This window comes from Lemur catta, chromosome 5 (genome assembly GCF_020740605.2).
Source record: "Lemur catta isolate mLemCat1 chromosome 5, mLemCat1.pri, whole genome shotgun sequence".
In the NCBI taxonomy this organism is placed as follows: domain Eukaryota; kingdom Metazoa; phylum Chordata; class Mammalia; order Primates; family Lemuridae; genus Lemur; species Lemur catta.
The window spans coordinates 73,641,709-73,664,991 of NC_059132.1; the positions used below are offsets into that span (position 1 = coordinate 73,641,709).

Consider the following 23,283-nt stretch of genomic DNA (forward strand, 5'->3'; position numbering starts at 1 on the left):
GGAGTAGGGAGTTACTGTTTAATGCATAGAGAGTTTCAGTTTGGGAAGATGAAAAATTTCTGGAAATGGATGGTAGTGATGGTTGAACAACAATGTGAATGTTCTTAATACCACTGAACCATACACTCTAAAATGGTATAAATGGTCAATTTTATGTTATGTGCATTTATTTTACCACAAAAAAACCTTTATTTAAAGTTATAATGTGTTAGTCTAGGTGAAAGAAAAAATGTAATTTAGTTTATACCTATTTTCAACTATATATCTAATATCAAATGGAATATATCCAATTGCAAATATCCTACCAAGTTAACAAATATTTATTGTCCCATTTTGTCTGAACACATACCCTGAACTCAGAGTCAGAAAACATGGTCACCAATGACATGCATAAGAGTCTTCTAGATCTCCGCTAATACTGTAGGCCACTAGTCAAATGTGCCTATTTTAAATTAACTAAAATTAACTCAAACTAAACATTCAGTTCCTCAGTCACATTAGCCACATTTCAAGAGCACAGTAATTGCATGTGGTTCATGGCTACTGTATTGGACAGTGTGGGTATAGAATATTTCCATCACTGAAGAAAGTTCTGGACAGCGCTCTTCTAGACAATAGCCTAGTTTATAGTAAATTTCTTTGGTAATCATTGGTGTGTACATGGGGACTGAGGGTCAAACCGGAATAAAAACAAAGCCAACCACATAAGAGTGACCTATAGAGGGAACAATCAGCTGAGTGAACGTTTTACTTTTTAACTAGCTATGACAAACAGATATAGGCTGAGTGCTATCTTTATAGTGTAAATGTTGCATGAACTCTAATGAAGAGAAAGGTAGAATTAGTTATCTATCACTATGGACACACTAAGAGACAAGACTTTTAAAAAATAGGATCCCACGTTGGGAGAAATAGTGTTAAGTACATTTTCATAGCAACTCTATGGAATATCATGAACTTTCAAAATCAAAAGTACAGAGATTATATGGAGCAACATAAAAATATGCCAATATGTTATGTAAAACAGAATATTATAAAATCAGTTCTATAGTGTGAATTCCGTTATATATCAGCTATGTAAAGATATGGATAATTACTATAAGGAATCATGAAAAACAAAAACAGAATTATGGGCATTTAATAAAGTAACACTGATCAAATATTGTCAAAACAATAATAAAGAAAGGAAATAAGCCTATGCTATTCTACCCACAATGAAATTATGTACTATTTTGTAATACCACTTGCATGTTGCTCTAACCTCAATTCTATATACAGAATCCTATGTATGTTCTGTGTCACATAGTCAATTATTGTTCCAATAAAATAAAATGCCCCTGAAAGTAATATTTGCAAAGAACTGAAAAACTGGAAGAATCTTTAAGAGTTTATCTGAACCAGTTCTCTGTCTCCCTACAGGTTCTAAAACTGAAAAACAGCAATTTAAAACTTGTACAATTTAAGGCACATATACATTTACTACACAGTGCTTCTGTATACTAACTTTTATCTAGCACATAAGCTAGGTGATAATATGCCACTTTACATAAATATGTACTTATACTTTCAACGTGGTCAGGTCACAGTTGAACTATGAAGGAATACATCAAGTGCTACTGAGAAAGGACAAAACCTACTGATTACAAATAATGTTCCATTCAAAATGATATGTAATTTTCCCTATGAATCAAAGCCCCTGGTTTCTTCAATATAGTTCTGTTCTAAATTTGTATAGATTAAGATTGTGTCTGTTCAAATCTATAATTTTTTACATGAGGTATGTTAGAGTTAGGAGAATGTATAATTCAATTAGAAATACTAAAAAAGGCAAGGCCTTCTTCAGACTTTTTGGTGAATACTGTATTTGCCAAAACCATATTTTGAATGTTTTATCTTAGAAAATAAATAATAAGGATAAAACGAGTCTAAATAACATCTAACATCAAGTTTGATAACATAGGAAAGGTTGTAGACTTCAGTCCCACTATAAACTTCTACATGGTTATATATGTACTTATGTATTACATATAAATGTTTTATCACATTTAAATAAATTAATGCTCATAATTATATATCTTTAATGAATTACTATTTTTCTAATATTTTAAATCATGTGAATAGCCTCCAAAGTTATAAAAGTTATAAGTGATTATTGATACCTTAATGGGTTCAAACTGAAAAACCTCTCATTTTATATTGAGTCCAATATTTTGAAGTCCTGGGTTGAGTTCAAGTTCCACTGAGGTCAGTAATTGATAGGTTATGCTGCTTAAGTCACTTTACCCATTAGTTTCAGTTTCTTAAGCAGTAAAATGAAAGGATAAAGAAGATGATATTTAGTACCTTTTAGTTTAAAGACACCTGATTATAAGTTTCTGTCTCAATCAGATAACTTACCTCTCTCAACACAGGATCAGTTATTGAATTCAGATTGACAGCTCCTTCATAGGTCAGGTAATAGAACACATTGAGGGCTCGGACAGCCTCTGGTCCTTGTTGTTTATAGCCAAAAATGAGATCGATCCATTGGTGAAGTTGGCAGGAAACAAATTCACTCTCCAGGGCCTGAAAAAAGTTATATTATATTATATCATTATGCTGAATTTTGTTTTAAATATATATAGCGATATTTAGAACAACTAGTAAAGTTTAACGCTACCTTTACTGTGAACAGAGATTTTAAAAAAACAAAACTTATTCTGATGTCTTACTTTCTACCAGAATCTGTTCTCCTTTGTTTATAATTAAGAGACTTTATGGTATTTGTCATGCTGAATTGTAATAATTGCTTAAGTTTCAGTATTCTTCTGTACTGTAAGCACAATGAGGACCAGAACTGGGCCTATTTTGGTCACATTTATAACTCAGAGCCTGACAGGTACTCAATTTATGCTTCAAAGAAAGGAGGTCATACAACACAAAGGCATCTTTGAGAAAGAAAATGTGAAAACATTAAAAATTTACTATCCACTTGAAATATTTATAATTTTTCTAGAATTAAAATGTTGTAATCTATAAAAACTGTAACCAAATTATTGAGTTATTTTGATTACATTTTTACGCTAACAAATTAGATTTTGTAGGGGATACTTATAATTACTGAATTATTATTCTAGGTATTAATATTAAACCAGACCAAATATTTGATGAGATTAACATAATAGTGTCCAATAAATAATGAATGAACGTAATCAAGTATTCAGTTGAAATGCTAGGCACAAGATCCATTTCCTATTCATTACTGCATTCCCAGTGACTAGCACTGTGGCTAAAACACAACAGATACCAGTAAATGTTTGTTGAATTTAATACAGTTATAAATGCTAAAGAGTTTTATTTATTTATTTTTTTTTTTGAGACAGAGTCTCACTTTCTTGCCTGGGCTAGAGTGAGTGCCGTGGCATCAGCCTAGCTCACAGCAACCTCAGACTCCTGGGCTTAAGCGATCCTACTGCCTCAGCCTCCCGAGTAGCTGGGACTACAGGCATGAGCCACCATGCCTGGCTAATTTTTTTTTTGTATATATATTTTTTTAGTTGGCCAGATAATTTCTTTCTATTTTTAGTAGAGACGGGGTCTCACTCTTGCTCAGGCTGGTCTCGAACTCCTGACCTCGAGCGATCCACCCGCCTCGGCCTCCCAGAGCTAGGATTACAGGCGTGAGCCACCGTGCCCGGCCAAGAGTTTTAAAAATAGAAAATTTATTTTTAAGAAGGTATTCACCTTTATACTATTTAATATTGTTCAAAATTATTACAATATAAAAGTTTAGCATTATGGACTAGTTTACCAATAAATAATGCTATTAAAATCAAAGAGTTCTCAAACTTACAAACTCTGAAGCTTAGTTAAAAGTATACAGTAGTCCCACCTTATCCACAGGGGATACATTCCAGAACCCCTAATGGATACCTGAAACTGTGGATAGTACCAAGCCTTTTATACACAAACACACATACACACACACATTTTCTCCTACACATACGTACCTATGACAAAGTTTAATTTATAAATTAGGCATTTACCTACTGCATTTACCTATTTTTGGACCTCAACTAACCATAGGCAAATGAAACTGTGGAATGTGAAACTGTGGACAAGGAGGGCTACTGTACAAAGTTATACCTGGTAATAAATCTCATTGAAATTAATTCTTATTTTTAGAGTAATAAGTGTATGACTGTGATATATTTTTGGTATGGCTTGCTGCTATGTTATAAATATCATAAGAGATTTGTTGGTTTTAAAGCAAAACTGACCCTATAGCAAGCAATCAATAAGATATAACCCATCTTGTGACAAAAGATGTTCCCGTTAGTTCACAGGTGTACACTTTTGTAAATATACACTTTATTAAAATAAGTATCTATGAAAGAGAAAAATGTTTATGGCTAAATACAAACAATATATTTCCTGTAACTAATAACATTTAACATGGCTTCATAATATATCATGTACTATAAAATGTAAAATATAATTTTGTAAATAAAACTAGGTAATCCTCATATTCTAAAGTATACTTGAAATAAAATATGCCTGAAAAACATCCAGCTAGCTTCTAATGAGAAAGTTTACTGTTTTAGGCAGCTCTTATAAAATGCATTACATTTACAAATCTAGTAAATAGAAGAGCACAAAACTGCTTAATATTTTACTTGAAATAAGAAGAGAAGGGCTTGTAAGAAGTTTAAATTCCTATTTTAAGTATATGAATTTAAAATAATCTAAAAATACAGGCATTACTAATGCAAGTTACACACAAAAATGATACGTTTGTTTCATTAACTTAGGCCTTGCTTAGGGATGGGGGTGGGCTGGGGTGGGGTGTTTAAAATGACACATAAAAACAGCAATTGTCTTAATTTGTGTGCAGTGCACTCCACACAAAAGCCCTAAATATGTTCAAATTAGAGCAAGCTGCTTGATTGTCACTGCAGTCTCATGTCACATTAATGCATGACAAACATTAAACCATACACTTAAATGGCAATTTATATCATTTAAATGTTTACTGCCAGACTAGCTCATCACTCATTTAAATGTGACTTTCTGACAGCTAATTTCAGTTAATTTTCTCCAATTCACTTAATTAGAACTTTCAATCAGGGAAGGGCCTATACATATCTTTGAGTTTATATCCTTTTTGGTTGTTGTTCAAAATCTGAGTTCATAAACTGCTGAAAAGCTCTACTATAATAGATTAGCGTGTAATATCTCCAAGTCTACGAAAAAGTATGATTACATGAAGCAAACTCACAGTATGTACTCTTAGACAGAACCCACACTTATTTATGGAAATAATACTCTCGCCAGTAGTTTAAATAAAAAACATTTAGTTCATATACATGCACTATTGAAACGATAAAAAAAACTGCATCCAAGCTAATTAAAAATTAATGATTTCAAAATTGTTTAATAAGATAAAACAGTCAGGAGTCTCCTGAGTGTCCATGGTGTTGTGATTTGAGACTATAAAATTCTAGAAGGCTCAGCAAATGACGAAGTACAAATGAATTTTCTCAATATTAAAGCTCTAAAAACTAGCGCAATTTTATTTTACGTGTCATCAAACAAAGAATTGTTGAGATTTCCTTATGGTTGACTACTTCTTTATGCACATTCAAAATGGTGAAGTTGGTTAAATTTAGATGCTTAGCGCCTTACATCTTTGTACTGCATCAGAATTTTAAGCAAAAATACTGAATGGAAAGATACTGTATGCTCATATCATGCCACAAACACACATGCAGAGATAACCACAATGCCATAATTCAGCCCTCCCCTTACATTGTCATAGGTCAATCCTTAAGGGGTAGTAGTAATTCATGGAACTATTGGCAAAATCTTTTCCAGAAGTTGATAAACATGTTACCTCCATGAATAAACCTTAAATAATTTTTAAAACCTAAACTAATAATTTCATTAGTCACCTTCAAGCATTTCCTACAATAAACCAAAGCTTCAAAAAGGGACCCAAAAGAATAACTGTGATGAATATCAGAGAATTCCAAGAAGTTCTGAAATCATTTCAGTACAAAGTCAGTGTACAACTTTAATATCCTTTTGATACCAGTGAATGACACTGCCTAACCAAAAGTATAGCTTAATAAACAAATGCACTTGGGACCTGAACGAAGAGGGAAGGACAAACAGGAAGAAATTAAAGGAAAAAAGTACATACAGAAGATTCAAAATGCAATTCAAAAACTTAAATCACAACACCTATAATACAGTTCTTTAAAATTCCTTTTTTATATATTACAATTTAAAAAAATACTCTTTATATATATAAAATTCTTATTTAGATCCACATTTTTAGTCCAAAAAATTAAAAAAATGCCAGTGGAATGCTAAGCATTTGAGATTTTTCAAAGCCTTTAGGACAGACAGTCCTCATTAAGACTCCAGTTAAATACGGTTTGCAGCTAGGGGATAGTAACATTCTTCCCATGCTGCTCTCAAACCTAACCAATCAATTGTTAGTACTCCCCTAGCAGGCTGGATACATCATTTACATCCAATGTGTGCTCTGAGTAAAATTTGTAAAAAAGAAAATCCACTAAAATGCCCAATACAATACAATAATATTCAACTCATCTGAGTTATTATAAAATAAATCAGTGACTAATGTCCAATTTTTAAGGATCAAATAAGACTATGAAAAGAGTATCATATGAAGCCTCACACAAATTGTCAATCCAATCCAGAGGGACTCATATTAGTCTTGACAAACTGTCTTGGGGCTGATATCTGTTTTTTTAATGAGATCTATTAGGCAGAGACTAAAACACTTGAGATATGCTAAAAAGAACAGTATACAGATGTCAAATGCAAACACTTATTAGTAACTTTCATTTGTTTGGTCCACATGTAAAATATCAACAAATTAAAGCTTTACTATTAAAAAGATAATAGCAAATTATTCATAAATAACTGGTTGGTATAATCCTGTGTCAGACATAATTATAACACATATGAATCTGTGTCTAACAGATCTCACTGAAAGAATGCAATCTATGTTATCCTGAAACTAATACTTTGAAGAAACAGATTACTTACTTATATAATGTTACATAAAATTATTCTTGTTTTCTATAGTAGAGTCAAATAATATGATAACATATTGAAATAGTTTGCTTTTTCTAAAAACTCTAAGCTATTTGATAATAAAAATTCTAAAATCAAAGGCATTATTCATGTATTTAACCTATGCATGCTTTAATGACATGCTAGCAATTTCCTTTTATTTTAAAAAATCAAATTTTTGCTAATGTAAAAAATAAAGGAAACCCATTTCAATTAACAAAAGAAATTATTAGATAATTGTTTGCCTCAAGACCAAGAAACATTATTTGTTTTTCATATTTGTCATTCCCAGATTAATGTTAATATTTATTTGCTTATTTATTTTTGAACATAACCTCAAGATTTGATTGTCTTCATAATAAAACAAAAGATGATGCTTAGAACTGGATCACTTGGCCCTTTCTCTTCTTATCTCCTGGTTCAAAATGCATGCATCTCTTAATAGCCAGCGTTCTCTTGGATCTGCAGTTGGGCTCTACATTCAAGCCTCGACACCATCTTCTTTGTAGTTTTAGCCTTTTTCTGGAAAATCCGCTTAGTCTGCCCACCATAGCCACTCTGATTCCTGTCATAACACGACTTTTCCTGGGAATATAGAGAATCCTCGCCCCTCTTATTCTGTGTCACTTTGTGGGGTTGATGCATGCCACACTTCTTACAGGAAGTCTGGCAGGTTTTAAGAAGGTTCCTAAACATGTTTGTGGGAGCCCTATCAGCAATTAAAGCTAATATTTATTTATTCTTCTGCTAAATGTTCTCATCCTGCTCATCTATTAAAAAAAAGCAACTAAATGAAAACTAGTGATATCTATGCGATAAATGACTTTTACAAAAAATCAAATAAGAAGATCAAATACTATTTACAAACTCTTAAGTATAGACATAATCATATGACCAGAAGGAAATAGGCCTAGGCAGACCAGATACACATTTCTGTGTACCTGTACCACTACTAGAAGGCCTGATTCTGTTCCAAGATACAAAGTGCTACAGCTGTAAGTTTCAAATAAGAAAATAAAAATCACTGATTAACCCTCCTAACTTGATATACATTTAGTTATAAGATGTCTTTAATCATATTTATAATGAAAGAATAATTGGTTTTATAAATTTTTACCTATACTTAGAATTAAGAGTCTTAATTCATTTGAGCATAGCTAGTAATATGTTTTAAAGGAGTTCATGTTTGGATTGCCCAAAAGGCAATACACAAAATTATAAACTTGGAGTTTTAAGTATTTTTCATTTTAAATACATGTAATACAGCCTTCTTCCTATATGCACACACACACAAACACATACACACACATTAAGATTTAAAGTGAACTGGTCTGTTATGTTTGCATGTGCTGGATTTCAAACACTAGTGGTAATGTTTCCTTAACGTTGATATATGACCTTTGTAATTTACATTGAAGAAAGCTGTTTTTTTCAGCCTAATTAGAACTGTTTCAAATTTTCCTGTTAAATATATGATATAAAGTCCTTTCAACTTTTTTATTCTAGAGTTTCTTTCCATGTCAACTTTGTTCCAATCAAAATATGCTTTGAATTAAATGATTTTGATTGAATATGTGGATCACATTTCACTTCTAAGATTTAAAGTCCAAAAAGGAAAAGTTTAGCCTGTTCAAACAAAGCAAGAGCAGCCACTTTGTGGAAAGCTATTCACATTTAAAAAGACTGACAAATTGTTTGTGTGCACCATTAGGTCTAGTTTCTACAATAGTTGCCAGATTTCCTGTCCCCCTAATAAGATACATTAACTCCTTAAATGCTGGCTCTGAATTTGTAGTGAACCTGAGTAACTTTAGCAAGTTTTTAATTTACCTATAGGTAAATTTCCTTCTTTGAAATAAATCTAAAGAAAAGAAAAGAAAAGAAAATTGGCAGTTAGCTATGTTGTATCAAAATTTTCCATCAACAAAGGTCACTGAAAAATCAATCAACATTTTTCCATATTGGAAAGATATAAATTCAGAATTCAAATATGTTTTCCAAATGGGACTTACTAGAAGTGACAAATTTACATCAATTCTCATTTTTTAGAAAATGCATTAATTTAACCTATTTAAGGATTACTTCTTCAGGTAAAACACAACAGTGGAAATATTGAAATATTTAATGAACTATAATCTACTAAGATGAGTTTCACTTTCCCCTATACTGATTACATATATATCAAAATGCTTCAGAAATTTACCGTAATATATGACAAAAATGAGAAACAAGTTTTATACTACTTACAAAAAAGTTTAATTTGGGGAGCTTAAAAACATATGTGAAGCTGTGACATTAGTTCAATAAATCATGAAGCCAAAGAGAAAAAATGAAGGATCGAAGATGTAGAAAGAAATTGTGGGATGCTAAGAATGAAAGTTGTATCTGACAGTTTTAAAAAAATGAAATTTAGTCAACAACATATTTAAGTTCAGCTTGAAAAGCAGATAGAGAAATCACTAAAAGGTGTTCTGTACTTCTAAACTGCCCTTGAACTGTTGGACAGAAGAGAGATTTTGGAGCTGGCAGTACACAGTTCATTTCTACATTTATATCATTACTAAAGAAAAGTGTGAGTTAGTATCATATTTGATATAACCATCAAGCACTCGTGCATCTTTTGGCAGGAGAATCATTCTGTCTACGATTGTTATTGTGCAGTTTTAAATGGACTAGTCAACCAGCTGTTATATATTTTACACACTGAAGGCCATGTTTCCTTTGAAATTCATAGTTTTAATCTCAACTGAAGTCTGTATTGCTGTGTGCCAAGATCAAAAGGATTAGGCAAACTTGTACAATTACCCTCCTTTTCAGAGAGACGATTTTTTTTTAATGTTTAAAGTACTCCTATATGCTGACATTTTATCCAACTATTTTCTTTAGAACTACAGAACATTAAAACATTTAATTAACATTTCAACCTTTGGTCACTCTTAATCTAAAAATCTAAGAATTCATAATATACAGAATACATTAAACTAGTTATAGTATAACACACACAGAGATATAGAGCTTTTAAAAAAGTTCTAGTTTAGTAAGAATGGATAGGGAAACAACCATACCATCTATTTATTTTGTTTGCATTTGTGGGCCTTTGGTTCAGAAAATAATTCACAGAGCTTATAACAATGTATATTCAGCAAGATAAATTTAACAAAAGAGAAGGGAGGTAATGCAAAAGTAAGGATAAGAAGGAGATATCACATAAAAATCATGCCATGAAATTCCATAGACTTGTTAGAGGTGAGCCATGTATTTGGTGCTAAGCTTTCGGAAACACGAACAATTACGAGTCAAAAATGACCATAATGTAAAAACAAACCAGATGGCCTGGAAAAACACATTATTTCTATTCCTGAGATAAGAAATTCCTCCCTTGGCAATATGATGGAATCCAGGTATGTGACTCTCAGAGGACTGACTTAAGCCTTGGATAGATTTAAAGTATAGACAAATGGAGAGACTACATAGTCTTCAGGCAATCCTGCATAAACATTATTTCTCTTAGGGAGGCTTTGAATGGTAGGTTCTAGATTACACTTCATGACAAGTACCTGGAATGCAGCCATTTTATTTTTTCAGTTAAATGCAAAGCCAACATGCTTCAGTAACAGGTAAACTGAGTCATGGGACTAATAACCTTGTAAGAATATGAGGAACATAAGAAGAAAAGACACAAGCCTGTATAGAAGGCAAGCTCACCTTCATTTGGAAGGGGTTGTAGCCTACCTTAAGACAGATCCAAAATTCTCCTGAGAAATTAATTCGGGATAAACTTTCCTACACAGATAACTATGTAACAAAAGCTTCCAAATGTCAAACATGATGCCCTAATACTTATAGACATGAAAATGTTTCAAACAGGTGTACTAAATGCTCAACTCTTTAAAAAATTAGTAAAGTATCCCTATAAAATTAATTTTGAGGATGTAAACTGCTGTTATGCTAAGATAAACTAGTTATAAAAATATACACTTAAGTATTTAAAATATTAATCTAAAATTCTCAATTACCCGCATAGGTATAGAAAAACGAATAGGTTTCTTCTTCAATAGCCATTTAAAAATGTATTAATTGGCTGTATGAACTCCTGGAGGCTGCATTTTATAGTCAGTTACAAAAGGACAGAAAATAAAATTAAAAAAATTTAATCCCTTCCCATTTGCTTATCCACACAGATCTGATAAATACTAGCAGTCTCTTGCTTTTGAAGATGGCCAGACCCGAATCTCTACTTATTGCCAGATGTAGTTTAATCCCATGGGGATTCCAGACAAAAAACAAAGAGCTGTCTGCATGGCACCATTATTCCCTGGACTGAATGCCATAAACTTATACTGGCAAATCAAAATCCTTGGCAAAACAGAACATTTATTATGTCATCACTCCCAAGAATATCCAATAAAGAAAAACTCAAATTAAAGAATATGAATGCAAAAGTTGCCAAATATAAAGCATTGATAAATTCAGCCAATCAAATTATTAATATATCTGTACTTACTTTGTGTATACAAATGTATATATACATGTACACTATATAAGACTAAAAGTCTTTTTCATTTTGCAACTTTTGATTAATATTAGCAGCTCTCTCATCCATTCATGCAACAAACATTTATTGAGTGCTTACTACAGGTCTTATTCTGCGCTAGATTCTGGGGATACTGAGATGAGATGTCCCTTTGGAGGGAAGGGAGGGGGGGCAAAAGGTCAGCTCTAAGTCTACTATTAATATAATACTCTAAGTGAGAGGCAGTGAGAGACTTAATCGAGAAAGTAGCATCAGGAGTGAAGAAGAAGGGACAGATCTCAGAATTTATTACTTACAGCAACTGATTACCAATGGGAGGGGTGAAGGAAAGGGAATTCAGTATGACACCCAGGTTTCCAGTTTGGACCTTAACCATGCAAGAGTAGAAACAGTTCATATGGTAGAAGATTAGTTAAGTTTTGAACTTAGTATTAATATTTTGGACTTTCTTTTATAGACTTGAAATTAACCGTAAGCCTTTGTTTTGGATCAAGGCTGAGAATTAGAAGTATATTAAAGTATAACTAAAGTATGTTCATGCTGAATAGTAGAATACCCAAGCCAAAAAAATTCTGGGTAACAAAATGACCACCAAGACTTTATACCAGTTTTGTCCAACAGAAATATATGCAAGCCATATGTGTAATTTAAAATTTTCTAGTAGCCACATTTTAGAAAGTAAAAAGTAAAAAGAAACTGATAATATCAATTTTTAATATATATTTAATAAAAAATATAAAAAATATCATTTCAATGTAAAACCAACATAAAAATTATTTTGTATTAAATCTTAGAAATCTGGTGTGCATTTTATACTTAACAAATGTACAGCACATCTCAATTCAGATTAGCCACATTTCAAGTGATTGATAGCCATGTGACTAGTGGTTATAAATTGGACAGTGGAGTTTTATTCAGTTCCAAATACTGAATCTGCATGCAGATTTTGATACAAGATAGAATGTAGGAGTTAACAATATTTAACACTTAAATTTTCAGTAGCTTATCCTACTGAAAATAAAAATAAACCTTACAAAGCACAAAGTGCTTGCAGACTAAAATGACCTTCAATGCAGCTCTGAAGAGGTCATTACGATTCTCAATGCCATGATGGATGGCTATACCTTAGGACATGACAGCAGAAATATAATATCTCCAAATGTGAAATAGACATAATGTTCTACAATGTATATTCTTCAGCCACTTATAGATCTCTGAAGAAATCTTTCTATAGATCTCTGGCAGCATTTGAAAGATGGCACTATGACTACCCTCCAAACAGTAAAGGTAAAAGGGCTAATCTACGAACTGCAGTGTCATCTGTAAACTTTCTATCCTTAAAGATCTGTGGTTAGAATTCTTTCATATTAGCTACTCATCTCTATCAGCTAGGTACATCAAGAACTACCATGTAGCTATAGACTACAATTTAGTATAGAGGACATAATCTTTGCTGAAAGTCAGATATGTGAAATCTGTAGGCAGTGTGGATGTATTCAGAAACCCCATGAAAAGCACATCATTATTGTAGCAGTTGAAAAAGTCTCTGTCCATTCCTAGAGATTTATTAACATCTGTAATAATACTCTATGATTCCCTAAATCACAGCAAGTTTTCGGTCTGATTCTTTCCAAATTATCAATGGAATAATGGCTAGTTAATAGGGTCAGTTTTATTTCATTATTTTTATGCAGCCACAAATACATAGCCAATATGAGATCAACAATAGAAACTTCCTAAAGGAATTAAGTACATTTGTTATTTATGTTTCCTTATCCACCCCCTCCCCATGCCGCCATTCACTTCTTCACTAGTTTCTCCTCTTTCTGTTATAGGCACACCACTGAAAATGTTTTTGCACAGATTACTGTCTGAATCCAATTGATGCTTATCTTTCCTTGCTTCATCTCTCTGCATTATGGTGTTTGTTTCTAACTCTCTCCTATCCTAGCTTAATCCACTCTTTCTAGTTCTCTTTCTACATTTCTCATTTCTCATTCTCACTTCCTTAATATAGGATCTTTTTCCTCCGTCCACCTCTTAAGTGTTCATTCTCATGATTCAGTCCCATGCCCTCTGCTTCTGGTACAACCCAGGCTTACAGGAGCCAGACTTCAGCTACTTCAACAGATAATTATCACCCTCTCCAGAGTTTCAAATACAGAATGTTAACTGCCCATGACAGTACTTCTTTTGGTGTGCTTCAGGTAACTCATTTAAAACTGAATGAATAATTTTTCCCCTCACACTTGCTCCCTTTCTTGCTTTTTTGGTTAGGGACTGGATCCTCCACCCAGTCAGCCAATTTGGAAACATAGTAATTATCCTGACTTCTTTTTCCTCTCCCCCCAAAACCTTATGGAGTCAGGCAATATGCCTCCTAATAGCTTCCAAATTCATTCTTTTTTTTCTTTCCACTGTGACTACCATTGGTTCCATGCTTCATTTTTTCTGACAGTATCCAAACTCTTTATCTCTAAAATTTCCCCCTTCAATCCCTCCTCTATTCTAATAGCTATCTAAAACCTGACCAAGTACTGTTCTCCTTAAAATTTTCAATGGTTCTTCTTTCCCTGAAGCCGTAGATCTCTAACTTTAACATGCACCAAAATCACCTGGACAACACCTTAAAACACAGATTGCTGGGCTCCCACCTATAGGTTGTATTTCAGTAGATTGGGGGTAGAGTCCAATAATTTTCCTTTATAACAAGATCTCAGATGGTACTGATGCTGTTGGTCCAGGAATCACCTTTTGAACACCATTTCCACAAAGAAAAAGTCCATACTACTTAAAAGGCATTAAAAATTTTTCATATAGTTCTGCCTCCAGTCATATCTTCATATGCACCACTCACAGTTCTCACACAAATACTACACTCTACCATTTGAATTACGTTTAACTCATGTACTGCACTATAACCTCAATATCTTTGTTCACACTGCTTCTTACATCTGTAATGCCCTTTCCATCATCTTACTCCCTGGAAAATCCCTACTCATTCTTAAAAGCTAAGATCAAATGTGGATTCCTTGGTTAAGCCTTCCTCAACCTCACCAAGAAGCAGAACAAGGAGTTTCCTCTTTTGGTCTCAGAAGTCATTATGTGTGTATATATATCCATATATTTACCTTAAATGCTTTCATGGCGGCCTTGCTACTCCTTTATGGTATATATCACAAAAATTATATTTATTATTTGTTATATTACTTTATATGTTACCACAGTTATATATGTATTTGTTTTTTATTTATTGTCCACCTCCCTCACAAAAGAATAAATTCTAAGGGCAGGTACTATACATTATCTTTCTCACTGCTTTCTCATATGGCCATTACGTAGTAGGTACTCACAAAATATTTGTTGAATGAATAAACGACTATATCATGTAATCTATTTCTCTAATTAGTCACTGTCATGTCTGTCTGCTCCTCATAATGGCAGCCCCAAAGGGCAGGTGTCATAGTCTTCCAATTTTGTGATCACAGACCTAATTACGCAGTAGGCCTCTAACAAATGTCTGTTGAATGAATGAATGGCATAAGAAATTTCTTCTGATTTAGCACAATTCAATGTGTATAGCATTATATAAGAAGCATGAAATTGACCAAAGAAACTTTATCCTGTTGACACAGTGTTAGTTTGGCAGATGTATAGAAAATATGAAGAATTTCTGATTACTAGCCATTGCAAATGAGATGTCTGCTATTTGTTAACCATACAATCAAATTTGAGGTAGGATGATTACAAGAAAAAAAAAAAGTGAAGTGGATATGGAAGTATCTATCATCTTTCAAGGCTTTGTTTTGTTTTCAATAATGTCCAGAAGATGAATGCAAATGACATCAATAATATACTTGACAAAGGCTACAGAAAGCATATTGTACAAGGAGAATGCATCTAAAGACCAACTTGGGGGAAAATGCATTGACCAACTAAACAACAAGTAGCACTTAACATTTAGGGAGTGCTTATGATGTGCCAAGCTTTATGCTAAATGTTTTACATGGATTTTTTTTATTTAATCCTCACAATAATCCTATGAGATAAACGCTAAAAAAAAAAGCTGTTTCACAAATAAAGCTAAGAATGCTTAAGTAAATTGCCTGATGTCACACAGCTAGTAAATGTCAGAGTTGGGACCTGAACTGTACTATGTATTCCTTAATAGATTTTAAAAGTAAAAAATTTTTAAAACACAGCCTTCAGATTAAGACAGAGAGTACCAACATGTTAGCTGCTAAATTCAAAGACTCTTGGTAAAAAGGTAATTCATATAAGAAAAAACTATTTGAGGGATGGGATTAATAATGAGTTCATTCTGCTAATTCTGAACATCCAGGGACATTAACAACTTCTAAAATATGATTTCATGTATTTTAATTCTATATTTTGTTTTGACACATGAACTATTTGATTTCTTTAAATCAAACTATGGTGCAGAAAATTGCTCTTATTTCCTACTTAAACATTTTCATTTAACTACCCAACTGGTTTTATGTTTTTGTTAATTTTTGGAAAATATTTTAAATACTTTCATGTACTAACTGCTCAACATGATCTACTCAAGACATTGATTACACATTCTTTATTTTTTAAAACATATAGCATAAACATTTGCTTTTGTGATTCTAACATCTCTTAAATGTGCCACTTGAAAAATACTTTTAAATTAAAATATCAAACTGATAAGAAACAATGTCAAAGGAATAAATCTGTTTTGAGATTTTTTTTTTATAGCTTTTCAGATAACCCCTATGATAGCTGGTAAGACACACTGAAGTACTGTACAATCTGAGTTGGAATCATTACCTTTATTAGGTTAGGAGGATTGGATAAAGGACATAAATGTATTCATTCTGAGATCACCGTTTTCCTCCTTTGTTGTTCAGAAATATAACTCTTCTTTGCAGGATGTCTAACACTGCAGTTAAATTCAACTCAAAGGATGCACTTATAAGGCCAGAATTTATCAAATATATTAATAGCAATATAAGCATTTAAATTTTTCTTAAATATGTAGGTGAAAAGACAAACAGCATGGCAAGAGTTAATTGAAACATTGCTGTTTAAGAGCCGCTGCATTGAGGAGTGGGGGCTGGTGGATGATGGGAGGAGGGAGCTAGGCAGAGAGATGCAGAGTTAATCAGGGAGCAAATCCAAAGCCAGGCATGGATAGGCCTCACTAATGAGCCTCAAGTACCCTGCAGTGGTTTTCAAACTTAACTGGCTTCAAACGATGCCACCCCATGACAGAATGCAGCTAGCCATAGAGGAGGGTGATTAGAATAAATGACTGGAGTAATTAACTCTGATGTGAAACCACCTGATTGGAAAAGAGAAGCCAAGAGCTATTTAGCTGATGGTTCTCCAGTAGAAAAAGGAAGCTTTCCCTTTCTCTTGTGTGGGTGTTCAGTTAGAACTCAACTCTTTCAAGTAGGTATTTGGTAGCACTAATGAAAAGCAGCTTTCATTCAAGGGCCTCTCAAGGGCCTTCCCATTCATTTTGAAAGGGGAAGAAAATAAAAGCTTCAAAGTAGAACTAATTTACTTTACTCCCCTACCTCTTAGTGAATTTTGCATCAGTGAAGTCTGCATTAGTATTCATGCTAACAATCTGCCTCCAAATAATGTCATCAAATACTAAAAATTTTTATTTATGGAATAACCAAATATTGAGGGTAATTAAAAATGTTTAAATTTTCCTATCTTTAAAAATATTTTACACAGAAAACTTTAAACATATAATAAATAATTGATCAGTTACAATAGTTCCATTATTATAAGTGCCACTGGAATCATTCTTCCTATAGCAGGAGACTCCATAGTAAGGAAGAAGGGTATAAAGTATGAATGGGGTACATTTGTTTTCGAAGAGAAAACAAAGAAAAAATAAGGTTAAGGTAAGAAAAGAAAGAGTACGTATTTTTGCAAAAAGACAGCTTTCTTACAGGGCAAATTGAGCCAAAGAACCCACCACACTCCCTTGCCTGCTTAATTTTATAAAAAGAGGAATTACTAAGACTTGGGGGCATTACTACCTGCTGTTTTACAAGTAATCATCAATTCATTGGGCCAATGTTGTTCTGTACCTGCTGAGTTAATGTTCCTCGACACACCCCTCCCCCCAAAACAGGTTCACAAGCTGCCCAGTAACAACTATGGTGTAGTAGCACATGTAACTTAGCAAATGTTTATGCCTAAACTCGGATTTATTTGACAGCTTTACACCTTTGGGCATGATATAATTAAATGTTTTGACAGCTAAACAAAAACTGTATAAATTTAAAAGCTATTAGGAGCTCAGCAACCAGAATCAAAATGAAGTAATTTGCTTATACCCTAAGCCACTTTTAGCAATGCATTCCAATAAAAAGCACAAAGAGAGGGATAAATGTCTATCGAAATGTTTTAGCTTATTCTTTAATATTCTTCTGAAGAATATTCTCCTTATGAATACAAATATCGATAATGAATTTAACATCAACAAAGGCACATTTAAGATTGTCGATATAACCCCTAAACTCTATCTCTGGGTATTTTTTAGAACTTTAGAAACAGCAATATTAAAAAGGCTCAGACTAAGAAATAGTATATTATTGTGTTTAAAAAAAAAAAGGCCACCAATGTGCTATTTAAAAGGATTTAAAGCAACACAAGGAGAGTGAGGGATCCTTCAAACCCAGCTATTAATAACAGGTTAATCCTCATTCTCCCAAGGTGCCAGGTTCCAGATTTTCACCGTGTGCTCTGCTGCTGTGGTACTGTGAGATACCAATTCTCACTTCATAATACCCCTAAATTCACAGCTTACCTTCAGAGAAACCTACTGTTTGTTATCTGAGCTCCAGATGATATTCCCATCAGTAGTACTACTTAAACACATAGATTTAAAAACACTGATACCTCTAGAAAATGAAAAAAAAAAAAAACTGCAAAGCAAAATTGTTCAATAAGCCACATTTTTTTTTTTAAAGTGAAAGGCTGACATATCTTATATGGCATCACATTATCATTCTGAATAACATGTACATAGTATTGGCTTACAGTCTAACAAAAGAGTTAAACAATATCTACATTAGAAACATTACTGAAGCATTTAGACTCGATCAATATAGAAAAACACTTAAAATTTACTTTTCATTAAGTAACGATCTTAGGAGATACTATATCCTCACTAAAGGTAACAATGATCAGTTGTTTATTTAAAAAAACAAATCACTAAAATGTTTGAAAACCAGTCCACTTTTCATGTGGTGTTTATATTTCACTTAATCATGCTTCTTGGAAAGACAGCTCTAAGGGAAGAAAATACTGGGAACTAAATCCTGTTTAACTTACACATGCTGATGTCAAGTAACTTTAAAAACATATTCTAAGAAGAGCTTCTCATGTACACATCCAGAAACATTGGTGCATTATCTAATTGTTCTCTTCCTCTCACTCATGTTAACAGGATAGATGTCTTTTTGTGGACCATATTTGGTTTCACTGGCACATAGCCTGAAAACAGATTAAACTTAAGTGTTCAAATATCTGATGGTGTATGGACTGTGGGAATAAGAGACTGGAGACTCAGAAGCTGGTAGTTGCAATTTAGCTACTTTTTTTTAAAAAGAAAAAGAATAAACCTTGAGTCAGGTCATTTAAACACTACTCATGAGGCTCAATATTCCTAGTAGATGGATAGATGTTTGGAGACTTAGTGAACTTCGGACCTGAAGGTAAGTATCATTAGATATAAAATAAAAAACTGATATCATTAAATACATATTAATACAAAAGGACAGCCAGGAAAAGAAATCTATCTACCAACAAAGTATATAAAAAAGAGCTTATCAGTCTTGACTTGGGTTTAGGGTAGGAAAGCCTTCCCTAGGAATACACATAGGTCTGCCTCTACCAGATTTAGGATTTAAAAGTATAAGGTCTTAAATTTATATACAATCAGGTCCTACTCTGTGAAACATGGAAAAGGCAAAAGTAAAACATTCTGGAGAGGCATACTTACTACCATCAAGGATTCTAACAGAGAAGAGCTCTCCTAGATATGATCACACAATCCCAAATTACCAAATTTATGAGGAAATAGACTACTAAGAGTCATGTGACACCATAAATAGAACTTCAGATAAAAGAATTATTGGATAGGGGAAATAATGTTTTCTAAAGTTGCTAAAGACATACAAGGAATGAGATTATAAGAAAAGGAGACACGGTTTTTTAAAAGTTGATTTGAAAAAGAACCAATTTCTAGAAATGAAAAATCACTAAGTTTTAAGTAATTGAAGAGAAAATTAGTGATTTAAAAAATATGGGTAAACTGCTAGGACAAAGCACAGAGAACTAATAAAATGGAAAATATAAAAGAGAGGTTGTGATACGTGATATACATATGATCCCTGACACATAGTGCTAAATCCATTTGGGAGGTAACACGTTCAATTTACAGTTTTTCAACTTTTCTATGGGTTTATTGGGACATGACACCACCATAAGTGGAGGAGCTCCTTACAACTCACAATGAGTTATGTTTTCTCATCAATGTGTATCACTTTCTTACCATCAAAAAGTTGAAAAACTGTAAATTGAACCATGGTAAGTCAGGGACCATCTGTTGTGTTTCCAGCATTAAATGCATTTTTGACTTATGATATTTTCTACTTATGATGAGTTTATTGGAATGTAACCTCATTGTAAGTTGAAGAGTATCTGTAATAAAAAATATATATTTGGTCTTCATCTCTGGCTCCTGGCCAGTTGTGACACTGGGCAAGTTACTTACTTTTAGTCAGCCTCGATTATCTCAAAACAGGGCTAGTATCTACACTGGAAGAACAAAATGGATAATATATGACAGAATGCCTAAAACAATGTCTGGTATATAGTTAGTGCTCAAAAAATGAGAGTCCCCATCTGCTTTACCACTTTCCCTCCTGACTCAGGAAACCCCTGACCTGAAGTTCATCCATTTATTCCATTACTATACATTCATTTAGGATTCATCATATGTGTCAGGAATTACACTTAACACTGGGGAGATAGCAGTGAATAACACTGCCAAGGGCTCTGTTCTCATTTTTTGAGGGGAAGACTTACACTAACACACAAATTATTGAACAATATAATGTCAGATAATGATTAGTGCTACAAAACAAGGTGGTGAGATACAGAGTAACCGAGAAGGCTACATTGAATAAAATGATCAGGGAAGGTTCTTCTGGGAAGGTAACATATGACATGAGACATTTTTATCCTTCAAGGATAAAAATCAGGTTACCAAAAAATAGCTCAAGAAAAAGTATTCTAAATTGGCTGAACAGGTATAAAATTCTAGAGATCAGAAAGGCTCTGGCATGTTCAATATCTGAAAGGAAGTAGGACTTATCTCCTGAGACAGTTACCTCCAATGCTAACCAACACTGCAGTTCTGTCCATGCCAGAGAAAAACACCCTGTTCTGTCCTGCTACTTCTGCAGCCTCATTTCCTGTCTCTAAGCTTGCCTTCACTGTCCTACTCTGGAATGAATTCCATGAATCTGCTTGCTAACTGAGCCCAGGACTTCACTTCACACAAATGTCTTAGTTGTCACTAGATTTTTGTTCCTAGCTCAATACTTGGCATATTTTTGGTCAACTTCGATAATAGTAGAAAGGTAAGAAATTTTGTTTTTCCAGGATGAGTTTGCAATGGGGGTTGTAAATCCACTTGAGAGGTAATACACTCATTATTACCTGATCTTATAGATAGCTCTAATTTCGATAAAGTAACTACATTTATTGTACTTTGACCTGGTTAATATTTACTTATTTCATCTTAGCTGTTCCAAAAGATGAAAGTGAAGATGCTATAAAGAATACATTAAAAAAATTTTTTATTTGGTAAGAACACTTAACATATCTACCATCTTAATAAATTTTTAAATATATAATAGAGTATTGTTAATTATAGAGACAGTGTTGTACAGATCTCTAGAATTTATTCATCTTTCATAATGTGGATTTTATAACCATTGATTTGCAACACACCATTTACCTCATCCTCACACCTGGCAATCTCCATTCTACTCTCTGATTCTGTGAACTTGACTATTTTAGATACCTCATATAAGTGAACTCAAAGCAGTATTTGTCCTTCTGTGACTGGCTGCTTTCACTGAGCATAATGTACACCAGGTTTTCATCATGTCATTGTATATTACAAGATTTCCTCCTTTTTAAAAGCTGTATGTATGTATAAAAGCTCCCTGTATGTATATGCCACATTTTCTTTATCCATTCATCTGCTGCTGGCTATTTAGGTTGTTTGCATATCTTGGTTATTATGAATAGCACTCTAATGAACACTGGAGTGCTAATAACTCCTATGAATTCTGATTTCAATTCTTTTGGATAAATATCCAGAAGTGAGATTGCTAAATCATATGGTAGTTCTATTTTTAATTTTTTGAGAAATTTCCATACTGTTGTCCATAGTGGCTGTTCCACTGTACATTCATTCCTACCAACAGTGTACAAGGGTTCCAATTTCTCTACATCCTCACCAACACTGGTTGTCATCTGCATTTTTGATAACAGACAATCTAACAGGTGTGAGGTGGTATCTCATGGTTTTGATTTGCACTTTCCCTGATGATTAGTGACGTTGAACATTTTTTCAGTTACCTGTTGGCTATTTTTATGTCTTCTTTGGAGAAATGAATATTCAAGTCTTTAGTCCATTTTTAAATGAGTTTTTGTTGCTATAGGGTTTTAGGAGTTCCTCATATGTTTTGGAAATTAATCCCTGATCTGTCGTCTGTAAATATTTTCTCCCATTCTTTCGGTGGTTGCCTTTTCACTCTGTTGATTATTTCCTTTGCTGTCAGAAATCTTTTAGTTTGGTGTAATCCCATTTGTCTATTTTTGATTTTGTTGCCTGTGCTTCTGGCATCATATTCATAAAATCATTGCCGAGACCATTTTCAAGAAGCTTTTCCCCTATGTTTTCATCTAGGAGTTTTACAGTTTCAGGTTTTATGTTTAAATCTTTAATCCATTTTACGATTTTTGTTTTGGCTTGTCTCACTCACTTTATTGCCCAGGCTACAGTGCAGTGGCATCATCATAATTCACTGCAATCCCAAATGCTTGGCTCAACCAATCCTCCTGCCTCAGCTTCCTGAGTAGCTGGGACTACAGGTACATTAGACATATTAGAATATATTTCTTACTTCCTTTAATATATCTAATGAGATCATCAGATTTATTCTAAAATCACTAAACTAATAATTATTCTATCTACAATAAAGGATTATTCTAAAGTTCAAATCAGATATGTAAAAACTGATTTGTAATCTATAAAGTGCTAAATAAAATATGTATTATAGAAAGGGTAGAAAGAAAAGAGTAATGAATTTGGAAATGTGATTTTTTAATTTTTGCTACTTATTAGTTGTATGACCTTGCCTATCATCCTTTCTGAATTTCTAGAAAACTTGGAATATCTTTTCTACCAGCCTCACAAGGACATTATGAGGCTCACATGATTAACGTGTGAAACTTACTTATAAAATGTTAATATCACACAAATTTGAGTTATAATTATTATGCATTCTTTGGTCATGATTTCAAATCATTATACCTGAAATAGTACTATTATTAATAACTTAGTTGGAATAAAA

General features: G+C 33.0%; 1 protein-coding gene and 1 pseudogene across 1 annotated transcript in view; both read right to left on the reverse strand.

The window, feature by feature from the left end:
• The window catches only part of LRBA (LPS responsive beige-like anchor protein), a 613,453-nt gene that overhangs the window by 74,841 nt on the left and 515,329 nt on the right, over nt 1-23,283 (reverse strand). The window contains exon 48 of the mRNA XM_045552108.1: nt 2,398-2,565. Coding sequence (XP_045408064.1) covers nt 2,398-2,565 — 168 coding nt within the window. The remainder of the gene's footprint in view (nt 1-2,397; nt 2,566-23,283) is intronic.
• LOC123638480 lies at nt 7,464-7,805 on the reverse strand (annotated as a pseudogene).